Raw genomic sequence first — 15,184 nt, 5'->3', positions numbered from 1 at the left:
GAGTTAACCACCATATTACTGGTTCAAATCATGGAATGGGTGACTTATGGCTAGATAAAAATAATTAAAGGTGAAAAGGCGGACAATTAATAACCGTTCGTTAACCGCACTAACCGTTAACTGCCTTTATATATATTATATTTATATATATATAAATGCATGAAATGACATTGTTTTTGTGTTTAAATATATATGAAAATTTAGAAATTATGCTGTATGTCATATTACCATAAAAACGACGTCATTTTTTTTTTTTTTTAAAAAAAAAAATTAACTTTTTAATTTTTTTTTTTTAAATTTCTTCTTTAAAAAGCAGTTAGCAGTTAATAAAGTATTAACAGCTAATTGCCGGTTAACTGCATAGGCGGTTAGCGGAGATGGTTAGTGAATTTTACTAACTGCTTAGGCAGTTATAGTTAGCGGTTTTAGCCAATAACTACTAACCTCATTTTCACCCCTAAAAATATTAATAGGTGAGTAGAACTACCAACAGAGAAAATGGATACCATTGGGTCAGTGTTGGATGTTGGCCACGGAAGCTTGGTCGTGGTGGTATGTTTACGTTATGATCCTATGTGTATAGTATATAAGCTTTTTGATACCTTCTTCTTATAAGCTAATTTTCAAGGTTGAATTTTACCAAAAAATTATATAAATAAAACATATATAATAATATAAACAATGTTTTTTTCCCAATAGAGCTATAGACCTTGTGCAATTGTGCTTGTTATACATTTTTTTTTTAACATGTATATAATTTATTGTCAAAATGTCCTCAAGAGGTAGCTCAATCAGGATCACGTCACATAAAGTGGAGGTCATTAGTTCGAATTTCCGTCCCTCTTTTGTACGGACATGTAAAAAAAAAAAAAAAAAATTATGGTCCAGATTAATATTACATTACTTAGTGTCAAGGATCCCATTGTAACCTACCCTTTTCCGAGTATTGGAGAAGATCAAGAAAAAAAAACCTGAATGGCACTGGGGAAAGGTCGAGAATTGTTGATTTGTTTTTTCAGGAAAAAAGAAAAAAAATGGAATCTTCTATTTCGTACATAAGCATATCCACGATGATAAATGCGAGGATAAAGGATAACCACCCAAACATACCGCCATGTTCTGAGCCGATCAATCCCCACCACCTAATCGGTTAACAATGTCCCCACTGATCAACCATCAAGATTCCTCATGATGCAAATCTTTGTTAATGCAGAGTCAACCAACCGCATAATAGGAATCAGCAAGAGACAACCCAGTTGAACCAAACTCTCAGTCTCAGAGAAGATGTTTTGTGGAGTTCTAACGTTGACCAACTTTGTATGTTCATCTTCATCTTCATCTTCAACCTCCATTTATGATTCTAAAACACCCATTAAGCTCCAAGCTCGTTCTTCCGCAACACCCAGATCTCAGTGCTCGAATTCTAGCCCGGACATGCCCCTAACGACTGGTAAGTTTGTAACTCTTTTCCCTGTTTATTTTCAATTTTTTTTTTTTTTTTTTTTTTGTTTTTGGGCAAATTCGGAACAGTAATGGCCTGATGGCTGCTTGAGTCCTCCATAGCAAGAAGCTCTCTGAAATTCTTCACTGAGAGGAGCTCTTTGAGATTAGTTTTGAATAAAAATTGGCTGCTTCAGTCCTCCATAGTCTATAGAGATATTGGAAATTAATTTCTATCAAGTTTGAATACGATTAGGAAGCTGCACACTGGGCTGGGCTGGGCCTGATTCCAGCGAATTTTGAACTGCTAACTCAAAGCTTATTGTTCAAGCCCAAGCCCAAATGGGCAAATGTTGAACTTCAATCTCTCTTTTTGACCTTTCGTGTCCCTCTTTGTCGAAACTGAAAACCCTGAGGCTGCGAATCATCTCTGCTTTCCCTAATTAACCAAGCAACGCACATATGATGATGATGATGGCCAACGAATTGCCTGAAGACTTGGTGACGCAGATTCTGCTATGGCTTCCGGTCGTCTCTCTCTTGCGATTCAAGTGCGTCTGCAAATCCTGGTACGCTCTCATCACACACCAAAACTTCGTAAGAAAACACCTCCTACACAACAACAACAACAGCAACACCCACCTTCTCCTTAAAACGAGCAACAAAACAATGGACGATTATGTTGTATCCACGATTTCTTATGAAGGACTCCAAATATACCCCCTTACACAACCTCTACCTCCACAGTATTTTAGGAACGGCGAGAACTTTGGCGAGAAGTTTAGTATTTCTGTGGTGGGTTCTTGCAATGGTCTCGTTTGTCTCCACGCTTACCGTACATTGAAGGTTGTTATATGGAACCCTACAACTAGAGAAACAAAGGTAGTTCCCGAATCAAACCTGCCCATGTTCGCCCCCGCTGGCTATTGCACCCGTATTCAAGGTATGGGATTTGGTTTTGATGCTAAAACTAATGGCTACAAGATAATCAACTTTGTTAGTATGTATGAACCCAATTTCAACGACTATTTTATGAAGGACGTTAAAGAAATCATATACCAAAAAGAGGTATACAGCTTAAGCACCGATTCTTGGAGAAAAGTTGATGGACCCCAGTGTTTTATTTCGGAAATTGGCCCGATGACATACACCACTGGGATGGGTTCTTGGCTGGCATATGTTGATGACCCGAACTTATTTGTTTTGTCATTTGACATGAGCGATGAGGTATTCCTAGAAACACCACTTCCAGATAATGTTAATGGGCAAGAGCTTTTCGTGTTGAATGAATCGATTGCCATGGTTGCTTTCATGCCGGTTGATGAAAAATGGAGGGAGATCCGATATGATATATGGTTGTTGCTTAAAGTTGGTGTTAAGGACTCCTGGAATAGGCTTTTTACTATTGGACCATCTTTTGCAAAAATTCACCGACCATTAGGATTTTGGAAGAATGACACCATGTTCTGGAATAAAATTGATAATGGACAACTGTTCTTGTATGACCCCTCTACCAAACAAATGACTGATCTCCAAATTCATGGGCACAGTAACGCGATGCAGTTGGTTACTTACATGGAGACCATATATGCGCTGAGATAATATATTATGCTTATTCTTGTCAAAGATGTACTTACATTTAACCCGTATTTTTTTTGGAGCAATTGTGAGAGATTTTTATGGTTAAATAAGCAGTTGTATGGTGGTTCTTCACACTATCTTTATTTTAATTATCATGAGGAATTATCTTTTCGCCATCCCATAAGTTTAGTGTTTCTTTTATATATATATATTGATATTTTTTTCTAGCTACTTCATAGCATTTACTCTTGAAGAGGTTTTGGTACTTAAAGTATGGTTGATGTGATCAGTGGACATAATTTTCAAAATTGAGCTCTTTGATTTCATAAAAAAATGACATAGCACATTAGAACCTGATAATCAATGTTTTTTTCAGTCTTCCCCTATTTTCATAAAATCCAATGCCTAAAAGTATTTTGGTTTGTTAATGATAACATTTATTCGGGGTTTATATTTGAAAATTTGAAATTTCACTTCGGAAAGGCTACCTTGTTTTACAGACATAAATTTTGTCTGTGAACTATATGAAGTAAAAGTTGATAAGGATTGTTAAGCTTTTAAGGCACCATAGACGCTTTCAGTGTAATAGGTAATGCAGGTTGCTGTAAAAGATGGTTCAGCTGGGTGAGAAAACAAAATTTTTCGGGCAAATTCGGAACAGTGATGGCCTGATGGGTCCAGAGAGTTCAATTGTTTGAAAGTAAATAAAATGTCTTAATTCTGATTTTTTATTCTTTTATTTTTTATAATAATAATGGTTTCAGTCAAAAATAGCAAGAAGCTCTATGAAATTCTTCACTGAGAGGAGCTCTTTGAGATTAGTTTTGCATAAAAATTGGCTGCTTGAGTCCTCCATAGAGATGGAAATTAACTGCCTGTTAGGTTGAAAGAAATTCCTTCCTGATTTGAAACTGATAAAAGTGCTAAACTTGTTATTGTCCCGATTTTATTTTTTATTTTAATTTTTTTTTGAGGAAGTTGAAAGTGAAAATAGTTGTATTTATTTTCTTTTGCTGGCCATTGTGAACAGCTGTAGCTAATTTTTGGTGCCTGTTTGTCTGAGAGAGAATGCCCTGTCAATGTACAATTTTACTTAAAATTGGGTTGTAGGTAGTGGTTGTCACTTTACTCTGCGTTACAAATAGAAAGTAGGATGTTCATAGATCTTTGGTGCATAATGCCAGGCCATTAAGCAAGTATATTGCCCTTTTGTCAAGATACTTTAAAGCATATTCAGTCCATCTGCTAAATGTATTGTTGTTTTAGTTGTGTTGCCTTGGAATTTGGAGAATGGATAGATATTATTGTTTGAATCATTATCTATAGGGGTGTTGAATTGTTTCTGGAGATTCCATTATTTTAGATTCCGAAAGTTGTAGAGTTATGATGGTATGAATCTAATGATATGCCTGAATCCACTTTGCACAGTGTCTGTTAATTACAAATGATCAATAGAAAATCTTTCTTATGAGATAATCTTGTGATCTAATATATGAACTGAACATATATCAACTAGAATGTATATCAAGGGTTCAGTTGCTCTAAGAAATCCTCAAGGTGCTTGCATATATTTGATAAAATATGGAGTTGATTCCAATGACGCATTTTACGACAGAGAAATTCCAAAATGATGGTTCTATGACTGGTGGTGCATATGATTTTGAAAGAGCAACAACATCACTTTCCAATCAGTCATTGTCGTCGTCTAAGAAGGTAACTCTTGTGAGGCACGGCCTTAGCTCTTGGAATGAAGAGAGTAAAGTTCAGGTGTGTTCCTCCTCTGCTTTTTCAAAATCTTTATCCATCTTCTGTTATGTTTCAGCATTATCCTATAATCATGTTAGAATGGAAAAAAAAAAAAAAAATCGAATTTATGCACATTAAAAAACTAAGTACTTCAGTTTCATTCGTTGACAAGAAACAGAAGTACCTGAACTTCTAAAATTGATTTTCACTATATACAAATGCTTATTGTCCTATTCTCTTTCACTGTATTAGGATTTAAGGAGCCATTTTACCCAACTTAGTTAATCATTTTTCTTGAAGGCTTCTATGGTTGAACAAAAGTTCAAGTCCCACTCTTCACCTTGTCTATTATCATTCTATTGAGAGTAATGCTATTTAGTAGACTCATGTACAATTGTCATACAACTGGATAACGTGGTAGTAAAAATCAACACTTGGATTAGCACTTGTAAAAGAAAAGAAAAAAAAACACTTCATTCTATAGAGTATCTAGCGACTAACCTGGTTGCTATATCTACATTCAGGGAAGCTCAAACTTATCAATCCTAACAGAAACTGGAGTGAGGCAAGCAGAGAGGTGCAGAAAAGCCTTGACAAATATATACTTTGATCAATGCTTTTCAAGTCCAATATCTCGTGCTAAGGTTCGACTAACACAATTTAGTGTGCTGATTTTTAGTACTTTACCAATTTTATCTCTGAGTGTTTAATGCAGTCCACTGCTGAAGTTATATGGCAAGGGAGGGAAGAGCCACTTGTTTTCCTTGATTCGTTGAAGGAAGCCCATCTATTTTTTCTTGAAGGCATGAAAAATGGTCTGTCTTCTTTTTATACAGAGTTCTAAAACTTCAGAGCTGTATTTGATGCAACTTATCTAATTCGCAGTGACATTATTAAATTGATTTACTTTATATCTTACACATTGAATTTAGTCATCTCTAGCTAGCTTGAAACTTGCTTTAGTTAAATTGTAGATTTATAATGGTCCTTGATTTATGTTATCTCTTTAGTTCTTTCTGCGTAAGACTAAATCACATTCAGAATTTGGAGGCAGTGGATGCTAAGGAGAGATATCCAAAGGAGTATACCACATGGAGAGAAGATCCTGCTAATTTCTATGTGAATGGTGTCTACCCTATACGAAAACTATGGGCAACGGCAAGAGAGGCTTGGCGGGAAATATTACTCTCACCAGTACGCTTTTCCCTTTCTCTACCATTGTTTTACTATTTTCAGGTTTCAACTCAATATAGTTACGTTATAAATATCTTTCTCATTTTCCAGGGGGAGAATTTTCTGGTCATCACTCACAAATCAATTTTGCGGGCACTGATCTGTACAGCTGTAGGGCTACCGCCAGAGAGGTATGTAATGGTATTAAATATATGCAGTCACCCAGGAAGTTATTTTTGGTGATCCTTGCAAAATAAAATCTGATTGTTTACTAAGTTTCTTGATTATTTGAATCTGAAAATTGTGATATTCATATAAAAGGTGTGAAGGTTTGACAAATGACATGAGAACTTCATGAACTGTGCCTCATATAGTATGGTCAATCCCTATTAAATTCAGTATATTCCTTCCCCAAATGATCATGATTTATATGAAAACTATGAACAATAATGCTGCTGGTCTTTGGATAATGTCAGTAGAAGCCCAAGGGGTTGGCTCAATGGTTGGACAGCCTAGGACTTTGAGTATGCTCCTCAAAGTCTTAAATTCGAAACCCACTGAGTGCAAATTGCTTCTTGTGGCCATCGGACTGTGGGTTCACCCGTTGAATTAATCGAGTTATACTTGTGAAAAACTCCTTGTCTAGGGCCTGTGCATCCCCGGGATTAGTCGGAGCGAAGCTCCGGATACCCGGTGCCAAATCAAAAAAAAAAAAAAAAAAGATAATGTCAGTAGCCTATTATAAAGACTGTTATAATATAGGCTTTCTATATAGGTTAGATAATTTCCTTCCCTATACATTTTCCTTGGTTAGTTGATTGTAACCTAACATCTTATTTGTATTGTATTCATTTACCTCCTTTCCCAATAAATAGAGATCATTTATATTGTAAAGATCAACCATGTAACGCTTAATGTTCTGCTTTGAACTTATGGTGTGACCAATCAAACAATATGAGCAAAATGTAGCCCTTAGGGCAATTACCTAGTGGTGGACGTAGGCAATATAATGTCGAACCACCTGAAAATCCTATCTCCATTTTCTCTCCTTTTCCACTTTTCTCTTTAATTTTCTATTTCATTATGAAATTCTTCAAAGACCAAGTAAAATCGCTTAATTCATACAGGTGTACCCCAAGTCTGATGTGATAGTGTTAGCTGCTGTTGTGTGTTCTTTTCTTTTACTGGGTTACCTTCATGTCTTTTGCACATTTTAGAATGGCACTGCTGCTCCAATGATACATTTCTCATCACTTCTTCACTGGTTAGCTGAACAGTAAAATTAACCATTTCATCATCTTTTGATAACCATGAGATATCATTGGAGTGAAATATAACACATTATGCACTATAATTTCCTTTGATAGTCAACCCTAACAAAACTTTTAATGGTTCAGGTTCCGAGCAATAGATATGAATAATGGCGGAATATCTGTTTTTAACTTCAACAAAAGAGGAGAAGCAATGCTTCAATCTTTAAACATGACAGCCCACATGTATAGTGATCACTTCTATATTTACTAAAACTTATTGATATGGCACATTCATTGATGAGAAAGAAGCCTACCTTACTGCCCAATATCTAAGGACACAGATACAAGCTGCACAATCATACAACACTAAACTGGTTTATGCCTGTAATCAGGTTTGAAGTTGAGAAACTTATACTCGAATTTATTTGCAATGATGTAACACTTGAATTGCATGGCAGTGGCTGTGAATTTTCATGGCATGTTATTTTGGATGAATAGGGTGAAAAAAATTGTTTTTGTTTTTTTTTTTTTTTTTCCCTGAATCTATCTACCTTTCCTTAAATAAGTTTTTATTTATTTATTTTTTTTTTAATTTGGCACGGGGTATCTGGAGCTTCTCTCCGATTAATCATTTCCTTAAATAAGTATTTGTGTGCCTATGTCTATGTTCTCTTAAATTTTTACCCTTCTCAAAGCATTATAGCCAATAGGTATATGTGGTAGAAGAGTACTGCGACTCCTCATTTATTTATCACACATATTTCACATTAGCTGACGTGGCATGTTTTAAGTGGCTTCATATGTTAGTCACTTAAAAAAACAAAAGGAAATCTATGTAAAATACTCCGTGTCAGCTGATGTGAAATGAGTATGAAAAGTAACATTACTAGTGGTATAAAAGACTGGTATTAGTACAATATATCAGCTTAATCATTGATGGTTTCCCATAACTAATTCTTTGCCTTTGCCACTATGTCTCATGTTCATTCATGTTCCTAGAATTATATTGAGTATATTTCTTCAAATCTCGACCATTGGTTTGAAATTCAATGGTTGATATTTTGTCATATCAACGACTATTTCTATCAGTAGCTATCACTTTTAACGAGTAAATAGTTATAACTTTTTTTTTCCCCTGAGCAGTTACTATATATATATATTGCAAGTGATAAGCATTGATTTAGCCAAATTTCAACCATTAAATTCCAGATGTTGAGATTTGATGAAATTCACACAAAAATATACCTAAGAATTCTAGGGAATCCTTGTCCCTTAAAACAGGCAAGAGAACCAGTACAAAGGGGCTTGGGATACGCCTCTAAAATTAGAGAAGCAAAATGATGGGGTCTGAAGTCTAAACTTTATTAGAGTGAAGGGCTACTGAATCCGCCACAAGAACTTGTGAATCCTGCTAGTTCCCATTATATAAGTAAGTTCTCTCTTTCTTCTACTACTTTTTGGCTAAGAACTAAGACAAATTTCTTTCCCGCATAAGAGATTCTATCTTCTCCACATCTTTTGGAGTGTCCACCCCATGAGCATCATGGTCAACCTTGATCACCTGTCAGAAAAGCAACAAAACATATAAACTTTATGATTAGGAGAACAAGTCTCAATGACCATTTTATTAGACAAAATACAAATATGACTGCTTCAAGTAATTTTACATGCAAGCAGCGGGTAAAACATAACCATAACTAGACTCTGATGCCATATAGAGTTAAACAGATACAGATGACAGAAAATTGATAGAATAGATATAGAACAAAACAATCAAATATAAAACATGATCATATGATACCTTCATCTTATACCCATTCTCAAGGACTTTAAGCTGCTCTAAATCTTCTTCTAGTTGCAATGGAGTAGATGAAAGCTCTGGATATATCTTTAAAAACTGTGCATCATAGCTCTGGGAAGACAGCAGAAAGGCAGCATGATAAAAAACTTTCTCACATAAAAAGCTCACAAGGGAAGTGCCTTCTAAACATACAAGTCATATCAATACCTGGATTCCAAGATGAAGTAAATATGGGAAGTGTGGATTGACCTTCCCTGACCTGTTTTTTGTACACAAAGATATACTAGAAATATTACTAAGCTGCTACAAGTTCTATTTTTGTATTGTATACATATAGGAAATACAATAAAACTCACTTGTTATATGGGATCAGACCCCTTGAAAAATAGATTGCATATCCATGAGTATCCACCACACATTTCACTCGATTTGGATCAGATGCATCTTCTGGTTTCAAAGATGTAACTGCAGTGCTGAATACAGCATCTGGGGCTGCCTGCAGTACTTAAAACTACACCAATCAATTCACATAAAAAAGAGGGAAAAATCATAAATGATTGACCAGTCTAAAGAACATTCATATCAAGAGAATAATTTGGAGCTGTTGTGTACATTATCTTTCATAAACAGATATTGGGCATCAAAGATGAGAGAAGGTTTCAGACTTAGCCATATTATGTTGTTCTATCAATTAGAAAATATTGTAAAATCATTCGTCTGAAAAGAAGAAGATATTATGAATTCAAGAGAACATGTAAGTTTCTTTGTTTCAGATATGATTGGTCATCTCATCTAATAAGAGAACATGCAAGGAAATACCTGCAGAGCTTTGACAACCCCATCTATTATCTCGGGCTCCATTAGAGGCTCATCCCCTTGAATGTTTACAACAATGTCAAATTTCTTTCGAAGCTTTTGAAGTGCCTCGCTGCAGCGTTCAGTTCCTGCAGAGCAAGCAATCAACACAAATTTTGATAGGATTTATTTGGTAAATAATTTCGTTTCGGTTTGATACTGTAGCAAAAATTTTGTTTTGTAGTGATTTTTTTATTTAAATAGTAATAAAAAGTTATCGATGTGATGTAAAAAGTAAGAAAATGTTAGAAAAATGAAAAAGTAGGTTGCCTTTGCCTTTGCCAAACCCTTTAACAAACGAAAGCCAAGCTTTTGAGTCCCCCTCTTCAAGTTATGAAAATATAAATGAGACAAAATTAGGTAGAACAATTACTCTTACCATTACGGCAGGATTCTGATGTCATTATCACATCAGCTCCAAACCCTAAACAGATTTCTGCTATCCTCTCATCGTCGGTGGCCACAACTTGTAGAAAGAGGAAACCAAATATAATAAGTTACAAGATAAAAACTGAGTGAGAGGGAGAGAAAAAAAAGTTTGTCTTAAACAAGTTTTTCATGATGATATATGCTTAGTGCGTGTGCTGAAATTCATTCATATGATTCTTAAAATAGCTCCCCTCGCAACAGTTGAGAAGGATCACAGAGTAAAACTAGTCACCCGGATTGGCAAAACCACATAATTTGTAACTTTTTGCCATTCATAAAGCAAGATAATATCATACACAATGCGATTTTCATCACTGCCTCTAGGTGGCATAGATCAGAGGCCATAGCCGCATCTACATCACAAATGATGACTGCAACACATGCCATAAAATAAAAACCCTCATAACCCCGAGGGGTTTGCTCGAGTGATAAGAGTCTTGGTTTTTGTGGTAGTCCATGAGGTCTAAGGTTTGAATCCCCTTGGATGCAAACAATTCTTTGGAGCCAGCCTGTTGACAAAGCCAGAGTATTACCCAGTTCGTGTGCAGGGGGTGCTTTACACGGATTCGAGATTTATCTAACGGAATCGGTACACGAAGTGACCCTGTCTTGGAGGAGTTCTTTGTTATATATATATATATATATATATATAAAACCCAAATGCGAGATCTCGAGGTTCATAATCTCATATGCTATATTGCATGTTTTTAAAAATATTCTACTCTTAGTAACAATATATGGAGCAATCATCTTGGAAAATAAGAGAAAATTTAAACCTAATTACAAGACATACAGAGTTTGTTTAGTGAGGTAGCAAGTTTGGCTCTTTCCCATGTTCTCTGCAAAGCAAAAGAAAATTGGTCAATAACGTCAATAGAACACATTACAGTGGAAACCAGGAAGAAAACAAGCTTTAAAACATGGATTACAAGAAAAATTAATGTCATTTTTCTATTTTTCCTCGTTTATGTATTTGCTAAGATAAAGCACGAAACTTTATCAAACTCCCACAGTAATAAATAATATTTGACTAAAAATTAATTTAACCCATCAAAGAAAAACATTTGCAATTCTAAACTCAGAATTCAAATGAAAAAAAAAATGAAAACATAGGACCTGAATCATGGGTTTTCCGAGGATTGGGACCAGTGGTTTGCCTTGGAATCTGGAGGAGCTGAAACGAGCCGGTATGATTCCAACCACCCGGCTCCGAAACTTTGCGGATCGGCGCGTGGATATCACCACGTAAGCCCCAGCTGCGGCCGCTATGGCAGCTCCAGAGAGTAGGCCGTGCACGAGCCATGAACTGGTGGTGCTGTTCGAGCCGAAGGAAGAGGAAGAGGAAGAGGCAGAGGTGGTGCTCGATGTGGGACTCATGGTTCAGTTGTTTGCCGCTGGGATTGCTCGGGGACGTAGAGGGAAGTGGCGCGTGTGGTGAAAGTGACGGTTCCCGCGCGTGTTTATAGCCCTGCAATTGGAGGAAGCTTCGTAGGGCGGGAATTGAAACAGTTTCGTTTTTGGCCTGTCGTGTGTAGCTTCCAATACGGTGCGTTTTTGGTCTACATCACCCGGAAAATAAAGTTTCAAACTTCGGACTTTCCCTCACTTTCTTTCTCTCATTTTCATGGCAAATTTTCATGGATGCCAAACAACTCCGACAACAACAGCAAGTAGTCGATCATCAACACAGGGAATCACACTCACACTCTCCTGCCTACCAAGCTCTTCTCAGGGCGGGCCCACGTATCAGACCCCTCCAACAAGTACACGCCCAAATCGTGGTCTTAGGCAAGTGTCGCAGCCTATCCCTTCTCACCAAGCTCCTCACACTGGCTTGCGCCGCGTGCTCAATAACCTACACTCGCCGGCTCTTCCTCACTGTCCCAGACCCCGACTCCTTTCTCTTCAACTCCCTCATCAAAGGCTGCTCCAAGCTCGGGTTCCCAAAGGACGCCGTCTTCTTCTATCGCCGAATGGGCCTCGCGAGTATTTCGCCGTCGAATTATACTTTCACGTCCGTGATCAAAGCGTGCGCGGATCTTTCGGCTTTGAGACTTGGTAGGGAGATTCATTCCCATGTTTTGGTTTCTGGGTACGGCTCGGATTCATTTGTGCAGGCTGCGCTGGTTGCGTTCTACGCGAAATCTGGTGATTTGTGTGTTGCCCGGAAACTGTTTGATAAAATGCCGGAGAGAACGGTTGTGGCTTGGAATTCGATGATATCGGGGTACGAGCAAAATGGGTTCTCGAGGGAAGCCATTGGATTGTTTTATCAGATGCGAGAGTGGGGTGTTGAGCCTGAATCCACAACGTTTGTTAGTGTATTGTCAGGTTGTGCTCAGTTGGGGGCAATTGGTTTGGGATGTTGGGTTCATGATTATGTCGTTAGTCATGGCTTTGATGTCAATGTGGTTCTAGGTACTTCTTTGATTAATATGTATTCTAGATGCGGGAATGTGACCAAAGCGCGAGAAGTTTTTGATTTGATGAGTGAACGAAATGTAATTTCTTGGACGGCTATGATTTCCGGGTATGGAATTCATGGTTATGGTAGAGAAGCAATGCAGCTCTTTAGACAAATGAGAGTACATGGTCCACGTCCTAACAATGTCACATTTGTTTCTGTCTTGTCGGCATGTGCTCATGCAGGGCTCATTCAGGAAGGGCGCTGTGCCTTCGCAGACATGATGTCAGAGTATGGGTTGGTGCCAGGAGTGGAACATCATGTTTGCATGGTTGATATGCTGGGGCGTGCCGGACTTCTCAATGAAGCTTATCAATTTGTCAAAGAATTGAATCTTGGGGAGCTGGCTCCAGCAATTTGGACTGCAATGCTTGGGGCATGCAAGATGCATAAGAATTTTGATCTTGGAGTAGAAGTTGCTGAGCATCTTTTAGCTGTAGAACCAGAAAATCCGGGTCATTATGTTTTGCTTTCAAATATATATGCACTGGCTGGTAAGATGGATCGAGTGGAATTGGTTAGAAACATGATGATTCGGAAAGGCCTAAAGAAGCAAGTTGGCTATAGCACAATAGAGGTTGGTCAGAAGACTTACTTGTTTAGCAATGGTGACAAGTCCCTCCCTGAGATTGAAGAAGTTTATCGGTATTTAGACGAATTGATGTCGCGGTGTAGAGAAGCAGGATATGCACCAGCACCTGCGTCTGTGATGCATGAGTTAGAAGAAGAGGAGAGGGAATATGCTCTTAGATATCATAGTGAGAAGCTTGCAATAGCATTTGGGTTACTGAAAATGAACCCCGGTTTAACCATCAGGGTTGTGAAAAACCTTCGAATGTGTGAGGATTGTCATTCAGCAATAAAGTACATATCAATTGTTTCTAACAGAGAAATTATTGTCCGGGATAGGCTTCGTTTCCACCACTTCAATAATGGTTCATGTTCTTGTCTCGATTACTGGTGACAGATTCCATTTGCTTGCTGAGAGTGTCCTGACAATTTTGCAAGATTGATCATCAAGGAGTAAGGTTCATCAAGGCAGTCAAAGAACAACTTGTTGCTTTTTTATACATGTGAGTGAGACTGACCTTTTTCTTTCCCTTTCTCTTGTATGTGTGTGCATAAGTAAATGATTCTTTATTTGGAATGAAGGACGAGCACCATGACAAGATAGTTTTTTCAGTTTGGTTTTAGATGGTAGGCCTAGCTTATAAAAAGTGAATAATATTGCCATTGTCCAATGCTAGTTGACTAAATTCTCTCTGCATAATGCTTGTTGGCAGGCATGCTCCAATTCTCTCTGCATAATAAGAAACGGCATTTAGAAAACCAAAGGCTTTAACATAGCATTAGCTAGAAAATAACATTGCCCAAGATAAAATTGCCTTCTAAGATAAATCAACAAGGTTTATTTCTTATCATTGCAAGATGGTTTGATCATTTCGTTTCAGTATTAAGATGATTGCATACTGACATTTGGCAAGGATTCACTGGGATACCTTAAACATTTCAAAGTACTTCAATTTAGGGAATCAATTGAGTCAATTTAAAGTTCAGTGGGGATTGTAAATATGATGATAATTTGAGACAAAAAGATGTGATTTATCATAGAAAATAATAAATACCTTTGTTACGTGATTGCGACAGGATAAAAAGCAGGATCTTGCTTTTTATTCTTACCTATGGTGCTAACTTGGGAAAATTAGCGTAGGAAATTGGAGGTTCTTGGGCCCTCTTTCAAACAATTGAGTTTGAGAATATAATTTGCATGCCTTCTTATTAAACGATCACCTCTATTTAGACTAAACCTTCTTGGAGTTGAGTTCTAGAACTTGGAATTCAACTCCTACAATGACACTTACTCATTCACGTGGAATTCAATCCAGTGGGGATTATTTGCAATTTAAACTACTTGAGATAACTCCTAAGACTTGAAGATAAGATAACAACTTGAAAATAAGATAACTTGATAAGTGCTGCACTATTATCTAATGCAATACATATCCTAACTCAATTTAAATAACAGACTCTAACTAATAATAAACCTCTGCATGCAATCTAGTCCTCCACGGCACCTCTCATAACATTCCTCCCTCCTTTGAATCGTTCTTGTCCTCAAGGACGAAGGCTGGAAATTGTTGCTTCAAGGTAGTGACTCTTTCCCATGTTGCATCTGCTGGGCTATATCCCTGCCAATGAATCAACACTTCTTGCTTGCGATTGGCTCCCCTGCAATCTAAGATGGCTTTTGGAGATAAAACCTGATCTGCATGAAGAACTTCCGGTAAACTAGTGCTTGTTGTCAAAGTGGGACCAACCTGTTTTTTAAGTAAGGAAACGTGAAAGACAGGGTGTATCTTAGACCCCATAGGTAGCTCCAGCTTGTAAGACACCTTCCCCACTCTACCCATAATTTTATATGGCCTATAATACTTAGCGGCT

General features: G+C 37.3%; 3 protein-coding genes across 4 annotated transcripts; 2 read left to right on the top strand and 1 right to left on the bottom strand.

Annotated features, from left to right (window-relative positions):
• Positions 1 to 1,105: 1,105 nt before the first annotated feature.
• Positions 1,106 to 7,715, top strand: LOC132168718 (probable 2-carboxy-D-arabinitol-1-phosphatase). 2 transcript variants are annotated; one of them, XM_059579745.1, is made up of 7 exons: positions 1,106 to 1,450; positions 4,637 to 4,788; positions 5,292 to 5,411; positions 5,483 to 5,582; positions 5,822 to 5,961; positions 6,052 to 6,131; positions 7,338 to 7,715. In XM_059579745.1, exons 1-7 carry the CDS (start codon positions 1,285 to 1,287, stop codon positions 7,462 to 7,464), a joined length of 885 nt encoding a protein of 294 aa, XP_059435728.1. In that variant the 5' UTR covers positions 1,106 to 1,284; the 3' UTR covers positions 7,465 to 7,715. The 2 variants fall into 2 exon arrangements, with proteins under 2 accessions (XP_059435728.1, XP_059435729.1); XM_059579746.1 differs by having other exon boundaries at positions 1,428 to 1,450; positions 4,538 to 4,788.
• A 96-nt stretch (positions 7,716 to 7,811) lies between these two features.
• On the bottom strand, positions 7,812 to 11,814 carry LOC132168717 (3-deoxy-manno-octulosonate cytidylyltransferase, mitochondrial-like). The gene is made up of 8 exons (XM_059579744.1): positions 11,395 to 11,814; positions 11,072 to 11,117; positions 10,229 to 10,315; positions 9,814 to 9,938; positions 9,351 to 9,490; positions 9,202 to 9,253; positions 8,995 to 9,105; positions 7,812 to 8,754 (listed from the first exon to the last, which is right to left on the bottom strand). The coding sequence occupies exons 1-8, from the start codon at positions 11,653 to 11,655 to the stop codon at positions 8,662 to 8,664; spliced, it is 915 nt and encodes a 304-aa protein (XP_059435727.1). The 5' UTR covers positions 11,656 to 11,814; the 3' UTR covers positions 7,812 to 8,661.
• Positions 11,815 to 11,832: 18 nt separating this feature from the next.
• LOC132168716 (pentatricopeptide repeat-containing protein At2g33760) lies at positions 11,833 to 13,905 on the top strand. Its single transcript, XM_059579743.1, has one exon. The coding sequence runs from the start codon at positions 11,916 to 11,918 to the stop codon at positions 13,704 to 13,706; it is 1,791 nt and encodes a 596-aa protein (XP_059435726.1). The 5' UTR covers positions 11,833 to 11,915; the 3' UTR covers positions 13,707 to 13,905.
• The last annotated feature ends 1,279 nt before the right edge of the window (positions 13,906 to 15,184 follow it).

The sequence above is a fragment of the Corylus avellana genome, chromosome ca2, assembly GCF_901000735.1.
Source record: "Corylus avellana chromosome ca2, CavTom2PMs-1.0".
NCBI classification, from domain to species: domain Eukaryota; kingdom Viridiplantae; phylum Streptophyta; class Magnoliopsida; order Fagales; family Betulaceae; genus Corylus; species Corylus avellana.
Note: the sequence above shows the minus strand (reverse complement) of the source record. Positions and strands in the feature narration are given on the sequence as shown.

Bases quoted from the DNA above. Each gene is read 5' to 3' on its own strand.
- LOC132168718 (XM_059579745.1), top strand. From the start codon at position 1,285: ATGTTTTGTGGAGTTCTAACGTTGACCAACTTTGTATGTTCATCTTCA. The intron at 1,451-4,636 runs GTAAGTTTGTAA...ATTTTACGACAG, and splicing joins GGACATGCCCCTAACGACTG to AGAAATTCCAAAATGATGGT. The intron at 6,132-7,337 runs GTATGTAATGGT...TTAATGGTTCAG, and splicing joins GTAGGGCTACCGCCAGAGAG to GTTCCGAGCAATAGATATGA.
- LOC132168717 (XM_059579744.1), bottom strand. From the start codon at position 11,655: ATGAGTCCCACATCGAGCACCACCTCTGCCTCTTCCTCTTCCTCTTCC. The intron at 9,939-10,228 runs GTAAGAGTAATT...CTTGCTCTGCAG, and splicing joins ATCAGAATCCTGCCGTAATG to GAACTGAACGCTGCAGCGAG. The intron at 9,106-9,201 runs GTATTGATATGA...CTGTCTTCCCAG, and splicing joins TACTTCATCTTGGAATCCAG to AGCTATGATGCACAGTTTTT.
- LOC132168716 (XM_059579743.1), top strand. From the start codon at position 11,916: ATGGATGCCAAACAACTCCGACAACAACAGCAAGTAGTCGATCATCAA.